Below are 24,136 nucleotides of genomic sequence, written 5' to 3'. Positions count from 1 at the left end.
ATGATTATTTAATTTGAACCCAAATAGGGGAGAAAAGGTGTCATTTTCTAGGGTGTGGGTTCTTCAGAGCGGCAGCATTTCATCAGAAATTTGCACCTGATTTGTTGGGGAAACTGTGCGCAGTAAGCCTACCCCACTTCCCATCATCCATCTACTCCTGCTAACTATAGCTAACCGAACCTAATATTACTGGTGCAACAAAAATGGCAAGCGACAATGAATCTATGCAGCTACAGTGTGGAGCTAGCTCATGGAAAAATGCCACAAGAACAAGTAAAAAAGAATAATTGGAGTAGGTCTTTTAAACCAACTTTCTTTGTAAACATCATTAAATTCTTCTTCCCGGATGGAAAACAGCATTTCCCCCCCGAGATTGCTGGTAATGGTCTGTCATTGAGCTCTGGGTGAAGTAAAAAGCTCAAGTTAAAAACTTTTTCAATGCTTTACTTTGAAAATCCCAGTGCCGCAGTCATCCTTTACAGCTTGTGGCTTTACCAGTGCGCGCGTGAGCGTGTTTGTGTGTACATGCGCGTGGGTTCGTCAAAGACTTGCAGGGGAGTGGAGGGCAATTCTCTTTAAACAACTTCTCAGCACGGAATCCGTCCTGGAGTTTGGCGCAGCCGATCATCTGTGGTTCGAGCGACAAAACATCACTCGGAATTCAGCGTTTTGGGGAGTTTGGCTCCTGGGTCGAAGGAGGACTAAAGGATTTTGCAAACTCAGGACAAAACTTTATGACTCTGAACTAAGGATTTGGATGCTTTTCGGCTAAATAGTTTTTCCTCTGCAGACTGGTACTGGCGCTTGCGGTGTCTGATATGCGTTGTGAACTGTGCGCCAGATCTCCAGAGGTCTGGGGGAGTTGACGCTTTTGTGGACGGGCTTGAAGAAGTGGCTTAACCGAGTCGGCAGATCACCGAGCAGCGGCTATGCGCAGCCTTCTCATTCAGATGCGCAGCGATGTTTTACGCACCGTATGACTGAATATGTTCTGATGCTGCGGGACGTTCGGACCAACGTGACCACCGGCTGCGCATGCTGTGCGCGCCGAGCTCCAACTCCCGGCTTTGCGCGACAAGTGTAAATCGATGTGGCATCCTCCGAGAGGCGGACGGGACCGACAGGACTCATCCAAAGCTGTCTAAGCTGTCGTATGTTCAAGTCGAAACGCTCGGGTCTTGTTCGGCGACTCTGGAGAAGCCGTCTGGTCAACGACGGGCAGGATGGAAGCAGACGAGGTGAGGCGGGACGGAGCGCTCCTTGTGACAGACACTCGGGAAAGCTCCACAGGCAAGAGCAGCGCGCGGTGACACACGCGGACGCGTCTCCGGGACTCACGGGGGAGGCTGGAGACCTGAGCGCAGAGAGGGACGACGAGGAGCAGCCCGATGGAGACCGGGGGGGCAGCAGAGGTTCTCGTCCGGATGCGGACGGGGGTGGCAGCGGCGGGACGGTGACGTGTTGTTTGTTTGGGGAATGGGATCTGAGACCTCGGAGCCCCTGGGCCCCGAGAAAAGATGGAGGTGGCCCTTGTCAGTGCGCCCCGAGGCGCGGGGGGCTGGAAGAGGAACTTTTGAGCACTTCTTATGCGTTTTTGAAAAGACTCAAGGAGAGATCTCTTGATAACTTGGTGAAGGCTGTAGAGACCAAAGGAGGGATGCCGGGGGAGTGCGTGATGGTGGCGAGCGCGGAGCTGCGCCTCGGCGCGCAGCGCATCTCTCCCCAGAATCTTCTGTGTAAGTTGTTTCGCTGGAGCGACCTGCCCCTGTCATCCAGACTCAAAGTGCTGTGCCACTGCCAGAGCTTCAGCGCAGCGGACAGCGCAAAGGTGTGCTGCAATCCCTACCACTACAGCCGCTTGTGCGGGCCAGGTAAGGACAGCATCACGTGGGAGGGTTCAGTTAGAGTCCCCACAAAGACCAGACCATAAGAAATGTAACAGAAAAGTCTTGCAAAATTAAAACAAAAACGGCAAATCAGAATGATTTAAGTCAATAAAGCACAAAAACAGAGATTCTTTTTTTGTCTCACTTGATCAGAAGATTTTTTTTTTTAGTGAATGATTCATAAACTCTTGTTTTCTCATAACTTCTATTGCACAGTGTTTGCCTCTCCCCCCCAAAAACCCCCCTTGATGCTTTATTGGAATGGAGGACGTTCTCAAGTTGCACTTGGGCTCTTTTCTCCCCGACAAGGAGGTCCTCCTCTTGTTATTTAGGTGAAGGAGTGCCGATAATATACAGTTTGCATAGTGCTGGCGCCAGACTGACTCGCTGGGTATCTGACTGACTGAGGACTCCGGCAATTACTGGCTCTGCTCTTAAAGGGGCCGCAACCACAAAGCCATGTCCATTTTGGCAGAACCCAGAGCAAGCTGAGCTGTTTTTCAGCTGAATTAATTTCCTTCTGAATCCAGGAGTGTGCGTGAGGATGTAAACCAGTTGATGATAGGATTGCCACACCATAAGGACATTTTTACATGTTTAAGTGATCATTTTGTGTTTTTATAGACAGTATTTGCAGAATTTCTAGATTTAAAACCTCAATAAGGAAAAATGACAGCAATTGAAAAAAACTGTTTTTGATTTACTTTTCTAATATTTTAGGACAAACTTTGTTAGTTTAATAAAGAAAAGATGAAAAATACAATTTTACATCAAAATAATGAATTTTCTACCAGAAAAGCCAGTTGTAGACACACATTTCACACGATTTAATGGATGATTTTGCCAATTTTCCTGACTTGGTTGCTTCTAAGCCCATCCTGTCTTGTTTTTATTTCCAGAATCACCTCCTCCCCCTTACTGTCTGTCCCGTTCAGATGCACAAAAGCCACTGGGTGAGTTTGGGAAGATGGTTACCACATCAGAAACCAGAAAATGGCACCGAGTTTGTCGTCACCATCATATTTTTAGACTGGAAGTGTGGATTATTCTTCTAAAGCTTCCTGGGTTGAAAGTAAAACCTTGCTATAAACAGCAAAGCTCTTGACACTAAGGAATTCTTAAATAAATCATGTTTTAACAGCATTTTTCTCATGACATATAAAATTAAGCTAACAATTTCTTTATTCAAATAAATTGGGAATCAGGAGCAGACGAAAAAAATGCCATTCGAAAAAAAAGTTTGTAATTATTACGTAGATAATACACTGGGCAGCCCACAAGTCAAGCTCCCTGCTCCGTTCCATTCTTATTTATCCACTTGTAGACAACTAGATCCATGTATGTCTTTGTTATCGTCGTATGAAATCTGGATCAAACTGGATAGCTCTGAAATGCTCGCCATGTTTGTTGCACTAGTAATGTTAGTTTGGAGTTGTGAACTGTACCGGGAGAGCACATTATCTGATGGTAGATGGGAAGTGCGGATGGGCTTATAGGAGTTCTAAGAGGACCTGGAACAAACAACATGGCGCCAAAATGGTGCCAGAGCCTCATTAGCAAGAAGTCCTCAACGAAGTTCAACCAAATTTCACGCTCTTCCCCTAGAAGTGTCAGTCAAGGCCCGGGGGCCGGATCCGGCCCTCTGAGTATTTCTATCCAGATCATTTTATTCTATTATTAATAATGGCCTGATGTTATCTTGCACTTATTTCTAACTTGGATAATTTTGACAAAATATACTTTTACGGAGAGTAAGATTTTGAAAGTTATTTAAGGTTTAAGTCAATTTATTCTGGAATAATATTCCTGCCTTTTTGATTCATAGTTATGTAAAAAATGTACATTTTTAACGTTTTAAAAGTTTAGTTTTAGCATGTTCAAGAAATGTTTATCCTGTTGGGCTCGCAACCTAAGGTGTGTTTTAGATTTTGGCCCCCTGTGTGATTGAGTTTGACCCCCCTGCCATAGAAAAACACCAGAACGGGTTAGGAATCTTCTAGTAGATATGCAAATTCAGCTTCTGGCTACAGTTGCAGAATTTCCACTTCCAGCTAATCATGAGTTTAATGATCTGTTTGGGTGCCGTCTTGTTTGCAACCAGCCAATAGGTAAATTCTAAGTTGTGAACTCCTGCCACTCTGCAGAAACTATGTCCTAGACAACTTTTTCTTTTTACTTAAAAACTGTATAATCATAACTTAAAGGCCACTGGGGAAACGTTTACAAAAGGTCAAAAGATGATTGGAGTGGGACTTTAACACAACCCTGAGATGGAATATATACAGTATGTACTAAACCTGTTGCATTTAAGCTAACATGAATCAAATCGTAATAGCTTTTTCTTTTAAAGAAGGGATCACCTGCATCTCACCTCCATTTTTTATTTGTGTGCTTTCCTCCCCAAAACAGACTCACCTCTGTCTTACACTGAAAGTGCGCGCCCACTCCTTTCCAGCTCGCCTCATGTTATGCCAAGAGACTACACAGGTGAGTCGCCTGCATGATGTCCATAGAAGTAGGTGCTGTGACCGTGCAACTGCTTAGTAAAGCATTTGCATCAACCTTTTCCACTAAGTGTTTGTATGCACATGAGGAAGGAGAAAAGTTTTCCATCTACACGCCACAGACACATATATGCATCTCTTTGGATGTGTACACAAGAAAAAGAGTCATATTTATCAGGGTCATTTCTTTCTTCATACCTTCAAAGCCCGCTATGACAGCTAAAAACTCCCCAGCATAAAGCTCCTATTGTGAGAAAGGCATGGAGGGCTCGGTGGGGGTCTGGGGTCTCACTATCTAGATGCCACAGTAGTGTAGCCTTTCTGTCTCTCCTTCTCGGCTACACTTTCTCCACAGCAAAATATTTCACCAGGACAGAGCTGCAATCAGATCCCTGTGCATACTCCCAGTCCCCTTTGCCTCTCCAGCCTCCCATCCCCCTCTTTTCCACTTTCTTCCCTCAAATCCCTTCATTCCTCCCTGCAATTGAGCAGTGGAAAGAGGCTGGCACTTTGGGGGCGGGGGGAGCCGGGCCGCTCTGATGAGGCGGCGGTGAGGAGTTTTGTGTGCCTGTGTATATGTGGAAAGAGGAGGGGGGTTGAAGAGCTGTATTGGGACAGGAAACAGCCCCCTCTAGATGATGAAACTGGAGCTTTATTTGTTTACGTGCTGGGGTCGGGTGGAGAGGTCCTTGTAGCGTTAGAAGAAACCCACAAACCCACTCAATCAGGTCTCCCTGGGCTCACTTGTGGATGGCGTTGAAAGGTGAATGGGCACCCGGGGAGTCTGTGCAGTGTAGTCACGGCATCACGGGCCTGTGTTGATGCAGCACTGTGGAGGGGAGCACTGTTCATGCCAAGTGTTGTTTACAGAAATTAGGTCAATACTGAGTTTTAAACTTGATCTTGTTGGTTCCAAGATTCTTTTTTTAGCTGCTGAGTGTTGATAACAAATTTAAGTCAAAAGGGAAACAGTTTTTGTACAATTTACCTAATTACATTTAAATCTAATTTAGAGCTTGTTACTTGTAGTATAAAGTTTAAGGCATTGATTCACTTTGTTCAACATCAAATACAAAAAATGAGTTGATTTAAGTTTGCAGTGGATGTCATCAGATCCCTCTTTGGATCATTGTGTCTATACTGTAGATTCCAATGAAAATTATGTTTTAGCATGTTCTTGTGGTATTTTTTTAATGATGGAGGACATATATTGAGAAAATTAAGCTTAAAATTCCATTTCTGAGTATTTTTTTGTCTTCAAATTGTTGTGAATCTGGGAGAATAAAAAAAATAACACTTCAAAAAGCATCTAAATGTGACGTCCGTTCTGATGCATCCACTCATAGATGACTAGATCTTTGTTTTCCTCGTATCTGGCTTAAAACTATGGCATTCAATTTCTACCAAAAGTCCCCCATGGTCGTTTATCAAACTTCAACATTTTAAGATTTCTGACACCAAACTACTTCCGGGGGGAGCGGAAGTAGTTTGGTGTCAGAAATATTGAACCTAAAAGTTTTTTATCTGTTTGTTCCCTTTTCAATTTAATACTTTAGTGGGAACTCAAATAATTCATCTGTTTCTCTATAATAGTTTTGAAAATGAAAATTATATGAAATAGTCCTTTTAATTTTTTTCGTTATTTTGCTATGAAAAACAAGTGACTACGACTACAGGAGCGCTCATGGAGGCAGAATTGTGCCTATGGAACATTCATTACATGTGTGGAGTTTGATATACGCCTGTGGGGGACTTTATATACACTCGTTGGGGACTTTTGGTGGAAATGTAACGCCATATAAAAGTGTTCGTCATTTTTGTTGCACCGGTAATGTTAGGTTGGGGGTGTGAGGGTCTGTAAGCTAGCAGGAGAGCATGTAAAAAACGTCATCATATTCATAATTAAAAGACCACTGGAACACTTTTACAATAGATTAGAAGGTGTTTGGAGTGAGACTATAAATTCATGACAAAATTCCTTTTGTTCTTAGTTTCTCAACTGTTCCTTTAAGTAAATTGGACGTATTTCCTGAGACATTAGATAAATAATTGTAGAAATCATAAAAAGACTTCATGTTTGCTCAGATATGGATGAGTCAGAATCAGAATCATTGTTGAGAGTGATCGTTTCTTGTTGAAGTGACAAAAACCCCTTCGTGGTTTCTTTAAAGTTGTGGACTGTATGTCTCTGTGTGTGTGGTCTGCGATCCCCTGCCCCCCACATCAGAACTCTGGAGCTGGGGACCAGAGCTCAGGCCAACAGCATTAGTAGGAGGGAGTCATACACTCACAGAGGCGGCCAAGAAATCTGCATGAAGCTTTTGTTGTGAGTTTTGACAGGTTATAGGACTCCTGTTTGGAGTGAGAGCCAGACAAATGACAGGAAATTATGCATGTTACTTCTTTCACGTGTTGCAAAGAAAAAAACGGGGAAAAAAGTAGTTTTTTGGCATTTCATAAATAAAATCTAACATTGCCAGATCTTTATCTAGAGTTTTAACTTGTTTTTTTCTGGAACAGTAGTAATCCTCTGATGTGTCTTTTTAAGGTTTGTTGTAGTTTTGAAGAACAAAAATAAGTATTGAGAATGTTTGCCGGCATTTTAGCATCTTTAGTAAGTTTGAAAGGGGGAGAAAAAAGGAATAGTAGGGTGTGGTCCATACATACCTTTGCCCTGTTTTATCATTCAATCAGTTAACGTTCCCTTTAAAAGGCAGCAAACAGGCCTGCTTTGACAAGGTAGATGTGGAATGGAAGTTTAGTATACTTTTATCTACATGGATCGTCCTACTGTGACTCCAAAAACACATGTCATTCAGCTGCTCATTTTCAGTGTGTGTGTGTGGGTGACGGGGGAAAGACTGAGGAATTTCAGTCTGACTCTGAGATAAGATCGTCTCAGAGTACGCACATAGGGGCTTTATCAGGACCAAAACTGCACATACACACACATTTGCACCGGTTGAGAGGAATTGTGCTGCTTTTCTAGCCTTTCTTAATGCCATCTGGATATTGTTTTGGACAAAGTTTGTGTTGCCTTCTCTCAAATCACCCAGCCTGTCTTTGGTGTTTATATTTGGTCTCTGCTGTGATGATGCACGGATGACTGAAACCTGGGATGGAAACTGTCATCCTCGCAGTTTGAAAGAGCATCCTGTTTGGCGATGTCTTAATAAGCCTAAAGAGCATGAAGCACATTTAGTGCTGTCAGCGAGTCGAACAGTCAACAAAATAAAACTATAAGTCACATTTAAGGGTAAGAACAACTTTATGTACTGAGATGATTTTCGCTTGGAGCGTCATTTCAAAGATGAGCAAGGTTTATGTATTATTATTTGTGAAATAGTAACTTTTAAGTAGATCTTATGAATGACTTCATTTCAATGATCAAAGACATTTGATCAGGACTAATTTGTGTGACCCTGAGCTGTGTATTGCTGAATGGCTACTGTATTGTTGTGTTTTTGCAGATGTGCTAAAAATGCACCAGGTTTTTAACTAGTAATAATGTGGAACTTGGGTTAATGGTGAAAAAAGTGAGGAACTATTTTGCAAAAAAGCTTGTCAGTCATATATTTTTTTTATTTTGACTGCAGTGTCAATCAATATATGATATCTTGTGTTGTGGATAATCACATTGGGCTTGTTTATTCAGTTTTCTAATTTTGCCTTACATCTGAACAAGCTAGGAACTGGTTATCTTAATATTTGTAACAGGGGCGGAGCTATGGGGGGTAAAGGGGCATGGGACCCCCAAGCAAAACGCTTTGCCCCCCCCCAACTTTTGAGTCAATTTTAGTATAATTATTGCCAAAGATTAGGAAGTCATCAAAACAAGATTCTTTAAACATTGCAAAAGTAGCAATTAAATTAAAAATAGCCTTATATTAACATTTAATAAATTAACATTAAATTAAAATAGCATTTTTTCATTTGCCACCCTTCCAAAGCCCCCCCCCCAACATATATAATATTCAACTGCCACTAATTAGTAATGACTTTAAATTTGTGCAAATATTTCTTTTTTTTTTTAATTTAACTATAACATCTTTTATATGATTGTGTTTAAGTGGTTAAATTGGAGCTACAATCCCCACTGACATGTGCTGGTAATCCAGAGTTTACTGAGAAACAAGAAAATCATTAAAATCTTTGCAAACAGCGTTTATTAAAGGGAAATTGTAATTAGTTGGTAAACTTCTCCACCACAAGGTCAATATCACCAAATTATTCATCACATCTAGAGGTATTTAAGTGGATAAATTACAAGAAGGAAAACACTTAGCTGGCACTGCATGAGGAGTCATCATTGATCGGTTGACTATCACATCACGGAGGATTATGTTTGAAACCTTACAGCGGGCTGTTAAACACTGTTTTAGAATTAAGGAACAAAGTGGGAGTCTAGTAGTCTGTCCACAGGTGCTTTTACTTTGAAGGAGTTTGTGATTTTAGTCAAAAACTGAAGATTTTGTTACATATTTGTGTCTTCCTCTACACTGAGATTTATGTGTAACACATACTGCTTTAATATAACATATTCTCTTGCATTTTTCAGTAAAACCTCATTCTGCACACCTTGTGCTACATTCACACCAGGCATCTGCATTTGACGTGGGTTCTTTACTGTTTTATTCAACATCTTTTTTAAGCTATGGTGTTCATACTGGACAAGCAGAGGGAAGCTTCTTCTTCTTGTTCTTTTCTACTGTTTACTAGCTCATGTTTGCCACATACAGTGGGAAGAGTCTAAATGTGAAATGTGGAAGAAGTGCTCCTGTTTTTTTCTTCTTCGGCCCAGTCCGAATTCTTCCCTTCTCCCTTCCCCTTCATTTAGCCCTCCAACGGAGGATTATGAAAAAATAGTGTCTGATATTTCAAACGTTGCTTTCGTACGATGACGTCATCAATAATCGGCGGTCTGCTAGCTTTAGCACGGAGCTTCCAGCACTTGAACATACATAACAACAACGGTTTTATAACTTTAGAAAGGTCATGCTACAACAAAAAGTCATTACTTACATTTAAATGTAAACTTCTGTGGTTCAGAGCGCACCCATGTGAAGAAAAGCGCTTCTCAGCTCACAAAAGTGGACTCCCCTCCGCTTGGAGGGTGAAATTTAAAAAAATAATATTCCCGGACACACTTGCAGTTTGTCAGGACCCAGCCAGTCATGTCCTTCTCCGACCACCAGAGGGAGCCCTCACATGAGTACTAACTGCATCTGTTATCCTCCTGTACTCCAATTCCCATCATGCATCAGCCGCCATTTTCCTGTCACCATCAGCTGTTTGTCATCATCATCAGTGCTGTATATATTCCTGCTCCTCACTGTGCTCCATGCGAAGTCTTGATTTGTTACATTCTTTCTGAGCATTCTTACTTTTGCCTGCCTGTGTTTGACTCTCGCCTGTTTTTTTTGTCTCCCGCCTCGCTCCAATGTTTGACCCTGGTCTGTCTCCTGACTGCGATCTGCCTTGTCCTTACATGTGTTGCTATTGCTATTGAATTCAAGTTGTACATGGATCCACTGGCCTCAGCTCCTTCGTAACACACTTAAACTGACATTTCAAATTGAGGGGAAGGGAGAAGGGAAGAATTCGGATTGGGCCTTGGTTTAATATAATTCAGTCCAGGATGGCAGTTATTGATTTTTCCTCCATGATCAATTTTAAAACAATGAAAATGGATGCCATTCCAATGCATTCTCACTCCCAACATGTCGTTTTGTGAGGTGCTGGCTGTTCCCATTAAATCAGCGTTCCCCAAACTCTGGGCCGCAAACTAGTACCGTCCGAGTGTCACTTGGTACCAGGCCACAGACAGGGAATAAATACCCTAAACAGGGGGTCCCCAACCATCAGGATGCGGACTGGGACACAGATCGGACCTGTATCCTAACCCAGCATCGTGTCCCTTAACGTGTCTCAAGGGTTGGGGACCTGTGATTTATTGGGAACAGCTAGCACGCCAAAAAACACCCAAAACGTCAAAAAGTGACACGGAAAAGGCCGAACCATATGTTCGTTGAGTTGGGAGAGACACGTGTAGGCCATCCATTCATATGTAACTACAAAATCCTTGATTGGCCAAAGTTTGACCCTGTTTAACTTTCAGCGCATGTTCAATGGCCGCATGTTTAGTTCACAGAACCCAACAAAGGTTGTAAAAACTTCAGAGTTTTGAACGGTGAAGCCCAAAACACACATTTACAACGTAGATTTTTCATTGAAAGTGGTTGTTTGAACGCACATTGTGAACGTAGCTCAGAACACATGGCTGCTAAAAAGAGCTCAGATTAGTCAAGAATGTGTGCAGAATTCTGAAATGAAAGTCACTAACATAACAAGGTAGAAAAATGTTATCCGTGCAGCTTGAGTGTGCTTCCACAATATGTTGTGGCACTTCTACGTCTGTGGAATACTTTTTCACACTATTGCCTTTGATGATGACCAAAAATATGCAGAGTTTAGTGTAGATTTTTGCTTAATATGACTTAGAAAGTTAAATTCCTGCAGCTGCAGCTTGAAATTATTTCCATGCACTTGCATGTGACTGTTTACCAGCCTGGAAATGAAACAAAGTTATCATCACAGCAGCTGATGATATGCTTTTAATATCTGTGACATATTGCGCACACATTAAAACTGAAGTGAAATGTAGCTGACACGAGGTCAACCTGATTCCCATCAAATGTTTTGTACTTTGATAGGAGCCGCTCCTTTGACGTTTTTTACTGCGAGCATGAAATTTGGGATCCGAGCTGAAACTCTAGCTGGGCTGGCTTTAATGCATGTGTCATGCATTCAGCGTGCACACTGTTAACATTAAATTAAGATGTTTCACAGATGCAAAGCACACAAGAAAAGCAACCCTTCAAGAGTTTTGCTGAAAGAATGAAAGGCAAAAAGCTCCAAAAAAAAGGCTGAGACAGTTTGTTGCTTGTAATTTTCAAAGCTGGATTATTTTAGGACCAGGCATGGGCACATCACAAAGTTGTGAACTCCTGATAACTGTTCCAGCTTTTTGAGAACATTTGGAATGTGCTTCAGGCCCAAAATGCAAAAATGGATGCATCCCAGCATATAAAATGAAGCTGACAAGACAAAACGCAAAAGACTTTGACTTTTACTGTGCAGTAAAACCACAGTCGGCCCTTAAACACAACATCGTCAGAGCTAATATGGCATTGATGTATACTGTTACTATAAAGCAAATCACAGAACCATGTTTCTGTTAACATTATGCTTTTTGCTGCCGTGATGTCCTCGTCGTAACTGTCAAACATTCGCTCACCTTGTAGCTATTAGGGTCCAACTTTTCAACATGTGGAAACAAGTAAAGCAATGTTACTTTAAAGGACATTAGTGAGGCCTGGATGCATTGAAGTAAGACAAGAGGACTGTTCCCTCTTTGCCCCCAGTAATCATATTTTGGGCGCTTGTTTGCTTAAGCAGAGCGAGGTATCAGCCAAACATCCTGTCTCAAAGGCCCGTCTGCACTCACTGCAGCATTAACCCAATGAATTGGCTCTTTGAATGATGTGGCATGGCCCAGGAATGTTGGGAAATTGGGAAGGTGAGGGGGAGTGGGGGTCCTGGGAGTGAAAGAAGTTGGAGAGGGATATGAAGGGGGGACTCGCTGGAGAGTGACATCGGATACATGTTTGAACATATCGCCGTTAATGCTCGAGAAACACATGGAGTCCGACGGACATTCTTGGAGTTTTGGAGGGAGGAGATTTTAGGAGTCGGAGAGTGTGGCGCTGTTTGAGTGAGTTTAGTTCAGTAGGTGTGAAGCTCTCCAGGTCAGCGCAGGCAAACGCAGCAGAACAAGGTTTTATAAATCATCTACCAAGACTTAGCTGCCCCAGAAGTGAGGGTCTGACTTACAGAAGCACAAGACAGATTTGAAGAAAATGTGGCTAAACCATAATTGTTTGGCTAATCTCTAAGTCTAAAGCATAACTCCATTGTTGCTTTCAATGAGAGTCTGCTTGTCCAAGTCTGGACAGGTCCTCTTGGTGACCTGAACCTCAAGCCTTATTTCTGGCACGCATACAACACTTGCTCTTATGCCTGACTGAGATACATTAGACCATGGAATTCAACATCAAGTGCTGGCCCATTAACCATTTGCCATTTCCTCAAATATTTTCCATCACAGCTCTTTTTCACTATAAGCAGGCCATACAGCGGAGAGGGGGGCAGTCGACATACAGATCTTTGCGATCAGACTTTCTTGCCGACGGCGTTTAGTTGATTTTCACAGTTCAGTGTGAAACTCAGCTTGCTGGCACTGTTATTTCAAACTTGGCTCTCAGAAGCCACAGGTGAACACTTCCATCAGTGGTGAAAGCATGTAAAGAATCCAGACTGTTTTCTGTGTCAATGTAAAGAGGGCACATTGTGAAGAAAATTGATGAATGCAGTCTTATGTGTACGGTCCATGTCCTATATGTACGGTCTATGTCTTCAAAAGCAAATCTTGAAAACATCTAAAATGAATGTTTTAGTTAGAAATATCTTATAAATAAAGCGAGGCAAGATTCCCGATTTAGGAGAAAATTTCACAGAAGCTTGAGAAATATGATCAGATTTCTTGAGACAATGACAATATGGATGAGCGGTTCACTAAAGGTTGAGAAAATAAGAATATATGTTCTGGTGTAAAAATACTTCGGTTTGTCAAATACACGGAATTCAAGCATTAGAATGATCAGTTTGAGTCTTTTTCATTGCCCTTTGGTTGGATTTGGATAAAAATTCTTGGGTTTACTGTGTTGTCATTCAAACACCAGTGGGTCAATGTCATAATGTGCCACAGTAAGGTGTCTGCCTACTGTGCAAAATTGGAAATACACAGAAATTTGCCTTTGTTTGCTTGTAACACACTGGCAGTGGAGTCAGCAGCGCTGCACAACTCTTCTCTGTGTTCAGCTTTAATGAACAGTTGGATGCTCTTGAATTCATTCCATTGATGGATCGTACGATGTGTTCAGACCAGGTTAGTTTGAAGGACTCAACTCAAGTCATTGAGAAATCTTGCACAGTTTGACGCCCTCCTTTTGGTTTTCTTTGCTTTTACTCTGCATTTTTAAGAAAAGCAAACTGCTGAGATAAGATCACGTACGGCAACTGATTGAGGGTGGCGTTGCCCAAAAGAGCCCTTACCAGGAAGAAACAAATGCATGAAGATGAAGACAACATGCTGGTACACCCTGACCATATAGATACGTGCCTGCATCTCCTCTGTAGTCAATGTCTGCCAGTTTTTCCACTTTTCATTCTTTTCAGATTTGAGCAAGAGACGTACATTTTTTTCTAATAGAGATGCATGCCAATTTCTACTCCTATTCTCTTTACCTATTTCATTCATTGGTTGGCTGGATAGTTTGTTTGTATTCACACTGTAGTCAATTACACAAATGTTCACTTGCAAGTAAACCAAGATCAGTTCCTTTAAAGACCACTCTGATGACAATTGTGTTTTTTTGTTTTTTAACATGTTCTTGTGGCATTTTACTCATGATGGAGGACATATATATATATATATAAAGAAAAATAATCTTAAAATAGCATTTCTGAGTATTTCTTTATTCAATTTGTTGTGAATCAGGAGCAGAGAAAAATGCAATATGAAAAAGAGCATATTTGCTGCATAAAAAATAGGCTTGGAGGGCCATAAGCTCCCTGCTCTGCAGGAGGTTGTGAGGGGCTGTAAGCTAGTAGGAGAGTGTGTAAACAGAGAGCTCTCAGCAACAGGGAGGGCAAGAGGGGTGGGATTGCTTTGCACCAACGGTCCCGCCCACAACTCAGTGGCAGATTTCTAATGAACAACTGCCACTCTGCAGAAACTATGTCACAGAAAATAACACAGGGTTTTTGACTTTTTGTTAAAAACAGCCTAATCCTAATTTAAAGACCACTGGGAATGCTTTTACAGTAAATTAAAAGATTGAGTCCTTAAGTTTTTACGTTCAAACAAACACAGCTGACACTCTGAAGAAACTAACACCACTTTAGACCATAGTCCTGGTAAGAATGTTCCTTTACAGCATCACAAAACAAATCCCTCTTTAAACTACATTTGTAATACTGCTCTTTATGCTTATCATAGTTCAACATAGAAAGCATTTGATTCTGTTGCATTTAAAGCTGACATTCACAGGTAATATTGTTTTTAATTCCCACTGACTTCACTGATAATTTGCAGTGCTGAGTTATATGATGTTTATCTCAGTTTTCTCATGTTATTTTTCACCATAAGAGTATTTCAGTCTTCTTACTACCTGCTCAATCAGTTTGCTCCTCCCCTTTACGTCGTCGTAACTAGTTGTCCTCGCTCTGTTTTTGTCAATGTTGTCAGGCAATCACAATTTAAAATAAGGTTTAAATTACAGGACTGGCTGTGGCTTTCCGTTGTTCCTTCAGAGTTTTTGCCAACTCGCAATTTGGCTTTTAATGGAGCCCTGCCATGCTGCTTAACTTAAAGATTCTTTGCAGATGTGGACAGGCTCTGAGTGGATTAAATGCCAAAAACTGTCGCCTAAGCTGTGAGCTTTGAAGGCAACATAGAGGCAGAGAAAGTGTTTAATTATTCAAAGTTTATTAAGTTTTTATTTCATTTTTTTTTTTTTTTTTGTTGGACATGTAGCTGCCTGTTGTGTGGGAGGACAAACGTATGCACTTATGCGAAGGACTCGCCCACTGAAAACCACATTGACAGGGTTTAATCCTCCAACTTTGATGAGGAACATCTCAGTAGGACTTGCAGTGCAGTGTGCTAATGTTATGTGGCAAACGTGAGCATTTTCTTGCCTTGGATTGTGTTTTCTGTCCACATTACTTGTCCTTTTGAACCGGTTCTCTACGCCGAGGTTCAAGATTTCAGAAAAGTCCGCCAAACAAAGTTAAGATGGCGTTTCATAATTCTTGTTTCATAGCATAACAAATGGATCCATTCCACTAATAAATGAGCGTAATTATATTTTGCAGAGTGAAGGCCGTGTTGTGGAACCACGTGGGGGCTCAATGAGAGACTTGTCAACTTGACCCCTGTGACTGGCTGAGTGGGGGGAGGAAGTGTTAAGGAAGAGAGCCTGTCCAGGAATGTGTTGGGAGGGGAGACTTGTCAGCTCGAGAGCTCTGTCATTTAAAGCCTGCTCTGGTTTCTTTCACCAGCTTTATACGTTTGTTTAGTTCAGTTAGTGAATATGATATTTACTCATTGGTCAGGTTGTAATATGTAATATCATGCGAGTCTACTGTAATGCTACAAACACATCAGGCACGTGCTGAACGTGGGTTCTTGAATTAGCATGCGGTGTTCACACTGGACTGTTGCTGCCTAATACTAGCGCATGTATCTGCAGTTGAAAGAGAAAATGCTGGAGCAGTGCAAATCTTGCAAAAAATGTTCCATTATATGAAAGACTGGGCGTCATATAAATCTGGATGGGCACAAACAGCAATTTGTATTTTTCTTCCATTAACACTTCAAAAGTTGGTATTTCAGTCATTTAAAAAAGGACACTTCTTAGGGAAAACTTTATTCTGTGATATATTACAATATTTTGTTTGATTATATTTATTTAAATGTTGACAAGACGATATTCAGTTAATTTTTTACAGTGTCCTTCAGCGTCCTACTTTAGTTTTCCACCTACAATCCCCGACCAATAGTTGCCAGCGCAGCACACTGAGCCTCTTTGAGCAGCTCAATTCTGTTGAGGAACATTTGAAATTATATAAAGTTGACTGTTCCCCTTAAAAATCAAATATTTCTTAATTTACCAAAATAAAAGCAGCTCTGGTAGCACATGAGATACAGTTGCAGTGCTTACGTTTTTTTCTCTGAGTCATACCCTTTAAAAAAAGTGTAAAATTGTTCTGGTACAAAGTGTAAAATATGGATATATCACAATACATATATATTGTGAGACACGTATCGGGATACATATCGTATCACCAGACTCTACCCATACGTCACCACCAAATCTGAGTCCCTGATTGATCAACATTCAGCTGGTTTAACTTGTGTTCATAGGACACACGTTTTGTGCTTACATCCAAAAACAAGCTTTAAAAAACCTTCGTAGCAACACGTGCATGAAAGCATTTTGAATTGGCATATACACACATTTACATAGACTTTTCATTGGAAGTGGCCGGTTGAACGCGTGTTGCCGAGACTCGTGTGATTGTAGCTTAACAGATAAAGATGTTGGTGTGTTTGCATGTTAAAAAGGCAAATAAAGAGATGGAAGCTGCTGTCTTTACCATTCAGGGAAGCAGCATCTGAAATGAGGAAAAATCAGTTTGATATTATAAAATATTACAGTTCATTACCAGGTTTATACTTCACAGCGATCGCCCATTGATTCAATCGTTTTGCGTCTCTACTGCAATCACGCAATCTAACTCCAAAGTTTCTGGATTCGCTTGAAACTGTCCACGTAAAGAACTTCTGAGTGGACGCGTTTATAGTATTCAAGCTTGATGACACGATTGTATCTAACATTTTACTGGTTAGGTATTTTATTTATAGTGAAACAAAGAGATCTTTGAGATTGTGTCAAAGTTTGTCTAAGGATGCTTACATTTATACATATATGCGTTTGGTTAATTATTGCTGCAGAAAAGACATGGTAGGTGGTACATCAGTCTTTTTTTGTGTTTTAAAAGCTTCAACATAACAAATAACTATGCTTTAAAAAAATGTTACATTTGATATGATTTGTCATCTGCTCAATATCTTAATTGAATATAGCTGAAATTACATTAGAAAGTAAATTACAGGGATTTTTTAAGATAATTTTAAGAGAATGAGCTCTCTTGAGTTTAGAATGCAGTACTAGTCTCCAAAATCCTCAGATGTAAAAAGGGAAATTTTCTGTTTCGCCATCCTGTCTTCTAATTGCTTAAAATAAATATAAGTGGCGTGATATTCACAAGATTGAACTATCACCACCAGTGTGTGAATGTGTGTGTGAATGAGTCTGTGACTGCGAAGTTCGGATCTGGGATGATGTCATCAGCTTGTGTCCCATTGCTCAGCGTTTGGGGCGATTCCCTTTGAACGACATAAACCGGGCAGTTTTTACATGAAATGTATTATTCTCATCTTCAGAGATTGACACAGTTCCTGAATCATTACATTAAGTTTTATGTATTTATTAATTAATTGATTTATTGTGCACACCTGGAAACTAAAGATCTTATTCCATGCAAATCAGTTAATAACAAGGCAACATGAATGTTTATAGATGATTTAAGACATTATTGGGTCTCTTAGGCATTTTATCTTTTCATCTTTGAGATTTGAGCTTCTTCTCCTGAATTTTATGACACCTACAAACTAACTTTCCCGAGGCTCAGTTACCCCTCCCAGCCAGCCAGCCAGGGTTCATGGAAGGTGTGTGGCTGCCGGTACGATTCTGTAACCGAGCACAACGCATTAACAGCTGCATTCTGGCTCCAGAACTAGATCCACTTTACAATGGAAAATAAAAGAGAAGGAAAGGTATGTGTGCAAGAATGTGCGTGCGTGTGTGTGGTTGTGTGCTTGCAAGTCGGAAACCCTGCTTGTGTTGGACTGTAGAGGCCTTGTCTGCAGATAAGGCAGCTCACTGATGGCAGAGATTATGGAGACGCCAGCTTAAATATGGCTTGCTGGATTGAAGTTGCCCTGTAATGATAGTTGTTTCAAACTAAACAGAATCTTCCATTTGAAAGAAAAGAGGGGGTATTTGTTTCTGTCTTTTTTTAACTTTTATTTGATCTCATTTAAGTTTTTCCTTTAGCCGCCATAAAACACCAGGAAATCAAATTACTGCTGGACATCGTAGATGCAAACCCCGACGGTCATTGGTTAAATCCTGTCCTCCCCCTCTCATCCCCCTGTACCTCTCGTAACCCCTTCCCCTCCTCCTCTCCACCTCTAACCCACCCACTTCTTTCAGCACAGTGGAAGAGTCTAATAACTGGAGGGGAATCTAATCCTTGGCACTGGATGAAAGACAGGGGTCTCCCTCCCTCCCTGTCTTTCTCACAGTCTCTTTCTCTCTTCATTTTTTCCGTGGATGCTGGTTATGCTTGGCAGAATCTCCCCCCTCGATTCTCCTGCTCCCTCTTTAACCCAGTCTGCCTTTCGCTTCTCTACTTCCCTTCTTTTTCCCCTCTTGCTTCATTCTTTTCCATGCAGGTTCAGGTTGGCAGGAGGAAACTTCTGCTGCCCGGTGAGAGTTAGGAGAAATGCATGCTTAAAAAAAGCACTGCGGGCTGTTAGTTTGTGACAGGAGGCACTCAGGGCTAACCACCTGCACGTCCCTGTCTGAAGGTAATCATCCACTTCCTGGCACCGTTTAAGCTGACTCATTAACATTCTGGATTAAGTTTGTTTAATCTTTACAAAAAGCTGTAATTTAGAACTCCAACAAGATTATGTGGCAGTTCCAGTTGTCACAGTGAGTTTACCGACCTGTTCTCATAACCAGGGCATTCAGTTGGATGTGGAGACACTCCCTTTTAACTGTGCGGCACCTAATCAAATTTCTCCTGTGAGCATTATGTTGAGGCTTCTCTTTTAGTAATCTTGGCAGTTAGAAATTGTAGGTATAAGTTAAAAGACCCACTCTGATCAAAATCATTTTTTTAACACGTTCTTGTGGTATATTTTATTGGAAATTAAGATTACATCTACATTCTTGATTCAAGTCAGTCTGAATTAGTGGCAGACAATTTTTGTTGCACTGTAATGTTAGGTTGGGGTCTTGAGGGGCTGTAAGCCAGCAAGACAGCAAAGGAACGGATGGATGATGGGAAGTGGCAGTGGGCTTACTCAAAAGCAACAGTCCCGACCACAACTCAGAGACATATTTCTAGTGAACTCCTGGCACTCTGCAGAAACTATGTCCAAGAAAACAACACCATTATTTTTTATTTGGGGTCAAAACAGCATAATCCTAGTTGAAAGACCTGTGAAAATGCTTTAAAAATAGAGTAAATGATGATTGGAGTGGGTCTTAATAGTGAAATAATGAAAGTTTGCATTAAAAAACAACTCTAAATACAAAATTTTAATATAAAGAAACCCAAACTTACAATAAAATACCAATTTATTAATTAATATTGCAACATTTCCACATAATAAACATGGCTGATGCAGAGATGTATCATCTGTAGATGATACAATCTGATTTTTGGCTTTTGTGTCAGGACAGGAACCATTTTGTTATGTCCTCAGATGAGCAGATCAAAAACAAGAATGAGGAAATGAAAGAAGAAAAATGAGCATTTATGTTGTTTAAAGTTCAGGTTTAATTAACTGTGGGTCAAAAATGGGATTAGTACATAAATAAAATACATATGAGGAAAGCTTCAAACTGCGCTTTTGTCCACAATTCATAAATCTGGTGCTTTTCGGTGGGGGCCCGGACTGAAGCAGCTGTGTGCTTCAGTGGACCTTTCAGTGAGATTGGCACTAAAAGACAGTGATCTTGAAATGAAATAACAAAGGCTACTTACTTAATTGGTAAACAGAGCTGTTAAATGGCGGTCCGCCTAAACGTTTGCAGGACGCTGTAATTGCTGCCAGCCCCCACATCCAGACGCAGGCATGCACATTCACATCACAGGCACTCACGCCTTTTCGACTTCCTCCGCCCGAACATAAACATGCTGATAACCTCCAGCCTGAACCCCTCTTTTAAAAATTCCATTGAAGAAGTCAGTTGTCCCCCCGCCCACACCTCTTCCTCCCTCCGCTCCCTCTCCTTCCTCCCCCTCCTGTCGTTCTCACACAAGCTTGTTTGTTATACCTTTAGTTGGACGACGGCCAAGCCGAGCGTGATTTCAGAAAGCTCAGAGACATCAAACGTTGCTTCGTTCAGACTGTCGATGGAAGTCAGAAGGTTCAACTTTGCATCTGATGTTCTTCTACTAAAAAAACTGATTGGAAATGCGTTTCTCTTTCGTTTGCTGTTTTAGTTTCTTCTTGAACAAGAAAGACGTGGACGTAGATTAAGGGCACTTTCATCCCTTTGGCTGGACGCTTTTGTTTTGAAACTGCAAATTGAAAACTGCTTTGCGTGAAGCATTAAGTAAATCAAGATTTGCTCATGATTTTAATATCTTTAGGTATTTAAACATGGGCAGATCAAAGTTTTTCTTTTTGAGTTTCTTGGCTGCTCTGTTTACTTACTTTATGATGGATCTATGATCACCTATTAACACATCTTAAAGTGAAATGTTTAGCCTGTGATTTACTCCATAATTTACTATGATATAGATTAAAGTACACAGTGGGCCCTAAAAATCCTAAAAAAGTCCCAGTTTGCTTCATGTTTTCTTTGGGAATCAATTTGATCATGAGGTCATAAAGCCTCCCTGTGCTTCCCCAGACATGTTTGTGTTGCCTTATTACAGGGAAGAGCGCCGCTTGTAAAAGTGTGTGAGGGAGAGGAAGATAAAGTGGGAGAAAAAGAGGGACATCTTGCTGGCTGAGCAGCCTGCTCTCTTATTGGAGAGCTGTAAAAACTACAGACCGCAGGAGTTGCCAGCCTGGAATTCACTAATGACACACGTGGGCCTCAGATGAGAAGTGCAATTTTGTGTGTGCATGTTATGGTCATACTGTTTGGATCAGAAAGGCTTGGTTCTTGTTGGGTGTGTGTGTGTCTCGTTTTTATTTGTGTGCAGGGAGCATTTTTGTGCACAAACTTCCACGGCTTAAGCGTGCGCTCCTGAAAGGAAAATGGCGGCTGAGCAAACACACCTAGCCTAATCTCGGTCCCGTTTCACCCAAGAGCAGCTTGTTAATGGGAGAAGGGACGCCACCATTCTGGCCCATGGTGGATAAAGAGGGGGTGTTCGCTGGAAAATGAAAGGAATGGGGCCACAGGCACATGGGTCTTTAAATCCTCTGTGTCAATAGAGTCTCTGGAGCAAAATAATGGCATCACTCTGTGTGGGAGTTAATGTGAGCTGATAGCATGAGGGCCGGGGGGTCAGGGGTTCATGGGCTTGCACTAGGTTGACAGGGAGCTGAATGCTTTCAACCCCCAACTCCCCTTCTCAGCCCCTCACAAACTCCTCTTTAATTCCAGACCTGAAGGGGAGCTACAGAAGGTGGCGCTGAGAGATGTCACTGGAGGAAGTGCGGTGATTGGTGTTGACAGTTTTAGCCTCATTTTGAAAACATGACAGACAGGTGACAAATTAAAGGGAAAAGCGTGGCCAAATACAAAACATGAGCACAACTAATGGTTTCATGCAGTATAAAAAAATTCACTGAAAATGTTTCAGCTGCACCCAAGAAAACACCACCAGGTACTGGAGGGAACCGTCCAATGTAGACTGATTCCATAAAGACCCACTCTGAGAAAAATCACGTTTCTGATGTTTTTAACAAGTTCTTGTGACATTTATCTGATGATGGAGGACATACATAAAGAAAATTAAACTTAAAATTGCATTTTTTTGTTCAAATTGTTGTGAATCAGGAGCAAGGCAACGAATGCAGTTGGAAAAAGCCTGTAGTTGTGATGTAAAAGCTACAATCAGCTATGAGCTCCCTGCTCCACTACATTCTGAAAAATCCACGTGTAGACAAATAGATCCATGAACATCTTCATTTTCCTCGTCTGAGTTTGCATCTGGCTCAAAACTGTACGGCTGGATAGCTCCAATATTGCTGGCCATTTTTGTTGCATCAGTAATGTCAGGTTGGGGTTGTGAGGGGCTGTAAGCTAGAGGGAGAGTGTAAAGAGAAGGATGATGGGAAATTGAGGCAGAGTTACTTTGCACCATCAGCCCACCCACAACTCAGAGGCATTTTTGGAATAACAACCTGCCGCTCTGCAGACACTGTCCTTGAAAATTATATATATATATAAAGGCAGAAATTTTTTTAGTCATGACTAAGCCGTTTTTAGCCCATACATATATATATATATATGTGGGCTAAAAACGGCTTAGTCATGACAAAAATAATTTCTGTCTTTAAGAAGTAAATAAATCTGACTGGGGTTGATATTGAAAGTTTTGACTTTTGGCATTTCTTTCTTTAACACCTTTTTGAAACTATTTGAACAGAGCTTGTCATAATGGGTTTTGATTAGTTTAAATTTGCAATTAATTTATTTTACAAAAAATTCATTTGAAACTGACATTGTTTGGTTCTAGAAACACTTTTCACGCAACTAGTATAATAAACTCTATACATATAAACCCTTTATTTGTAGTTTTTAAATTGTTGCAACAAAAACACACTGTTTTCAAGTAATAAAAATGAATTCATGGATGTGATAAAAAGATATTGATTTTCTAAGTAAAGACTGATTCATTCAATTTTTTTTTTACCGCTGAGGCCTAATTTAAACAATTCAGTTCAAAACATTGTCATGCAGTAGAACCCCAATGTAAGGCAGTTTTGCTATTGCATATTATATTTATCAGTCATTTAAAACAGCTGTATCTATTTTATAAACTAATATGGTGGTGATTCATCTGCAGCCTGCTTCAACTCTGTTTGTAATGCTGATCTACATAGATTCAGCTTGATGTGTCATATTGATTTTGGAGTCTAAAAGAAGGAAAACAAACAAGGTTTAGGGTTTTTAAGGTTGAATTTAACAAAAAATATATTTAAAAAAATAACCTCAATGAACTAAGTGAGTAAAGTGGCAAAAACATCAAGGAAAAACTGTTTAAAACACAAAGATTTGCCTTTGCAACTAATAGATTAAAACTTACAGACTTACTATTGCAAATATTAATTCTCCCCCTCTTTCTATCTCTTCAGACACTGGTACCTCCTTTGGCTCTTCGACTTCGGGTGGACCTCGCTCCCACTGGTGCAGTGTTGCTTACTGGGAGCAGCGCACCCGTGTGGGTCGCCTCTATCCAGCCTACGAACCCTCGCTCAGCATCTTTTATGACCTACCTCAGGGCACAGGCCTCTGCCTCAGCCAGCTCCACGCCAACGCCTACCACAGCTACCGCCACGACCCGGGCAGCCAAGGCACAATGGGACTCCTCGTTCATCCCAGCCACAGCAGCAGCGGGAACAGCAGTAGCATTGTCCAACAGATTCGCAGTAAAATCGGTTTCGGCATCATACTGAGCCGCGAACCAGACGGAGTGTGGGTCTACAACCGCAGCCAGCACCCAGTGTTCGTCCACTCGCCCACTCTGGACTGCCCCGGCGCTCGCGGACTGAGCGTAAAAAGGGTGATGCCGGGCTTTTCCCTCAAGGTCTTTGATTTTGAGCGCTCCAGCTGGATGACGGAGCACGGCGTAAAACCGGAGACCCAGGAGGGGCCCTGGGACCCCCACAGTGTTCGCATCAGTTTTGCTAAAGGATGGGGACCCTGCTACTCTAGACAGTTCATCACCTCGTGTCCCTGCTGGCTGGAGGTGTTACTCAACAACCACAGATAGCAATCACAGACTCACAGGAAGTGACCTGGCCCAGTATCATAATTGTAATCTACCTAGATTTAATATAAAATTTATATATTATATAAAATATATTATACATGTAAATATGTGAATCCTTTTTATTATGCAACTATTTATGTATAGTGTACTGTGTATATGGACAAAATAAAAGGAACAAGAGTATGCACTTTGATTTATATATGCATTGCAGATTTCTGCCATTTTGCTGAGTGTAAAATTGAAAGAAACCTGGTTTGTGTTCTCAAATCCAACAAACATTTGCCACACACGTTGTTAATAAAG

General features: G+C 41.2%; 1 protein-coding gene across 1 annotated transcript; it reads left to right on the top strand.

Moving 5' to 3' along the window:
• The first annotated feature begins 389 nt into the window (after positions 1-389).
• On the top strand, positions 390-24,136 carry LOC112160358 (mothers against decapentaplegic homolog 6). The gene is made up of 4 exons (XM_024294824.2): positions 390-1,871; positions 2,786-2,839; positions 4,296-4,373; positions 23,196-24,136. Exons 1-4 carry the CDS (start codon positions 1,154-1,156, stop codon positions 23,831-23,833), a joined length of 1,488 nt encoding a protein of 495 aa, XP_024150592.1. The 5' UTR covers positions 390-1,153; the 3' UTR covers positions 23,834-24,136.

The sequence above is a fragment of the Oryzias melastigma genome, linkage group LG3 (genome assembly GCF_002922805.2).
Source record: "Oryzias melastigma strain HK-1 linkage group LG3, ASM292280v2, whole genome shotgun sequence".
Taxonomy (NCBI): Eukaryota; Metazoa; Chordata; class Actinopteri; order Beloniformes; family Adrianichthyidae; genus Oryzias; species Oryzias melastigma.
Note: the sequence above shows the minus strand (reverse complement) of the source record. Positions and strands in the feature narration are given on the sequence as shown.

Bases quoted from the DNA above. Each gene is read 5' to 3' on its own strand.
- LOC112160358 (XM_024294824.2), top strand. From the start codon at position 1,154: ATGTTCAAGTCGAAACGCTCGGGTCTTGTTCGGCGACTCTGGAGAAGC. The intron at 1,872-2,785 runs GTAAGGACAGCA...TTTTATTTCCAG, and splicing joins CAGCCGCTTGTGCGGGCCAG to AATCACCTCCTCCCCCTTAC. The intron at 2,840-4,295 runs GTGAGTTTGGGA...TCCCCAAAACAG, and splicing joins AGATGCACAAAAGCCACTGG to ACTCACCTCTGTCTTACACT.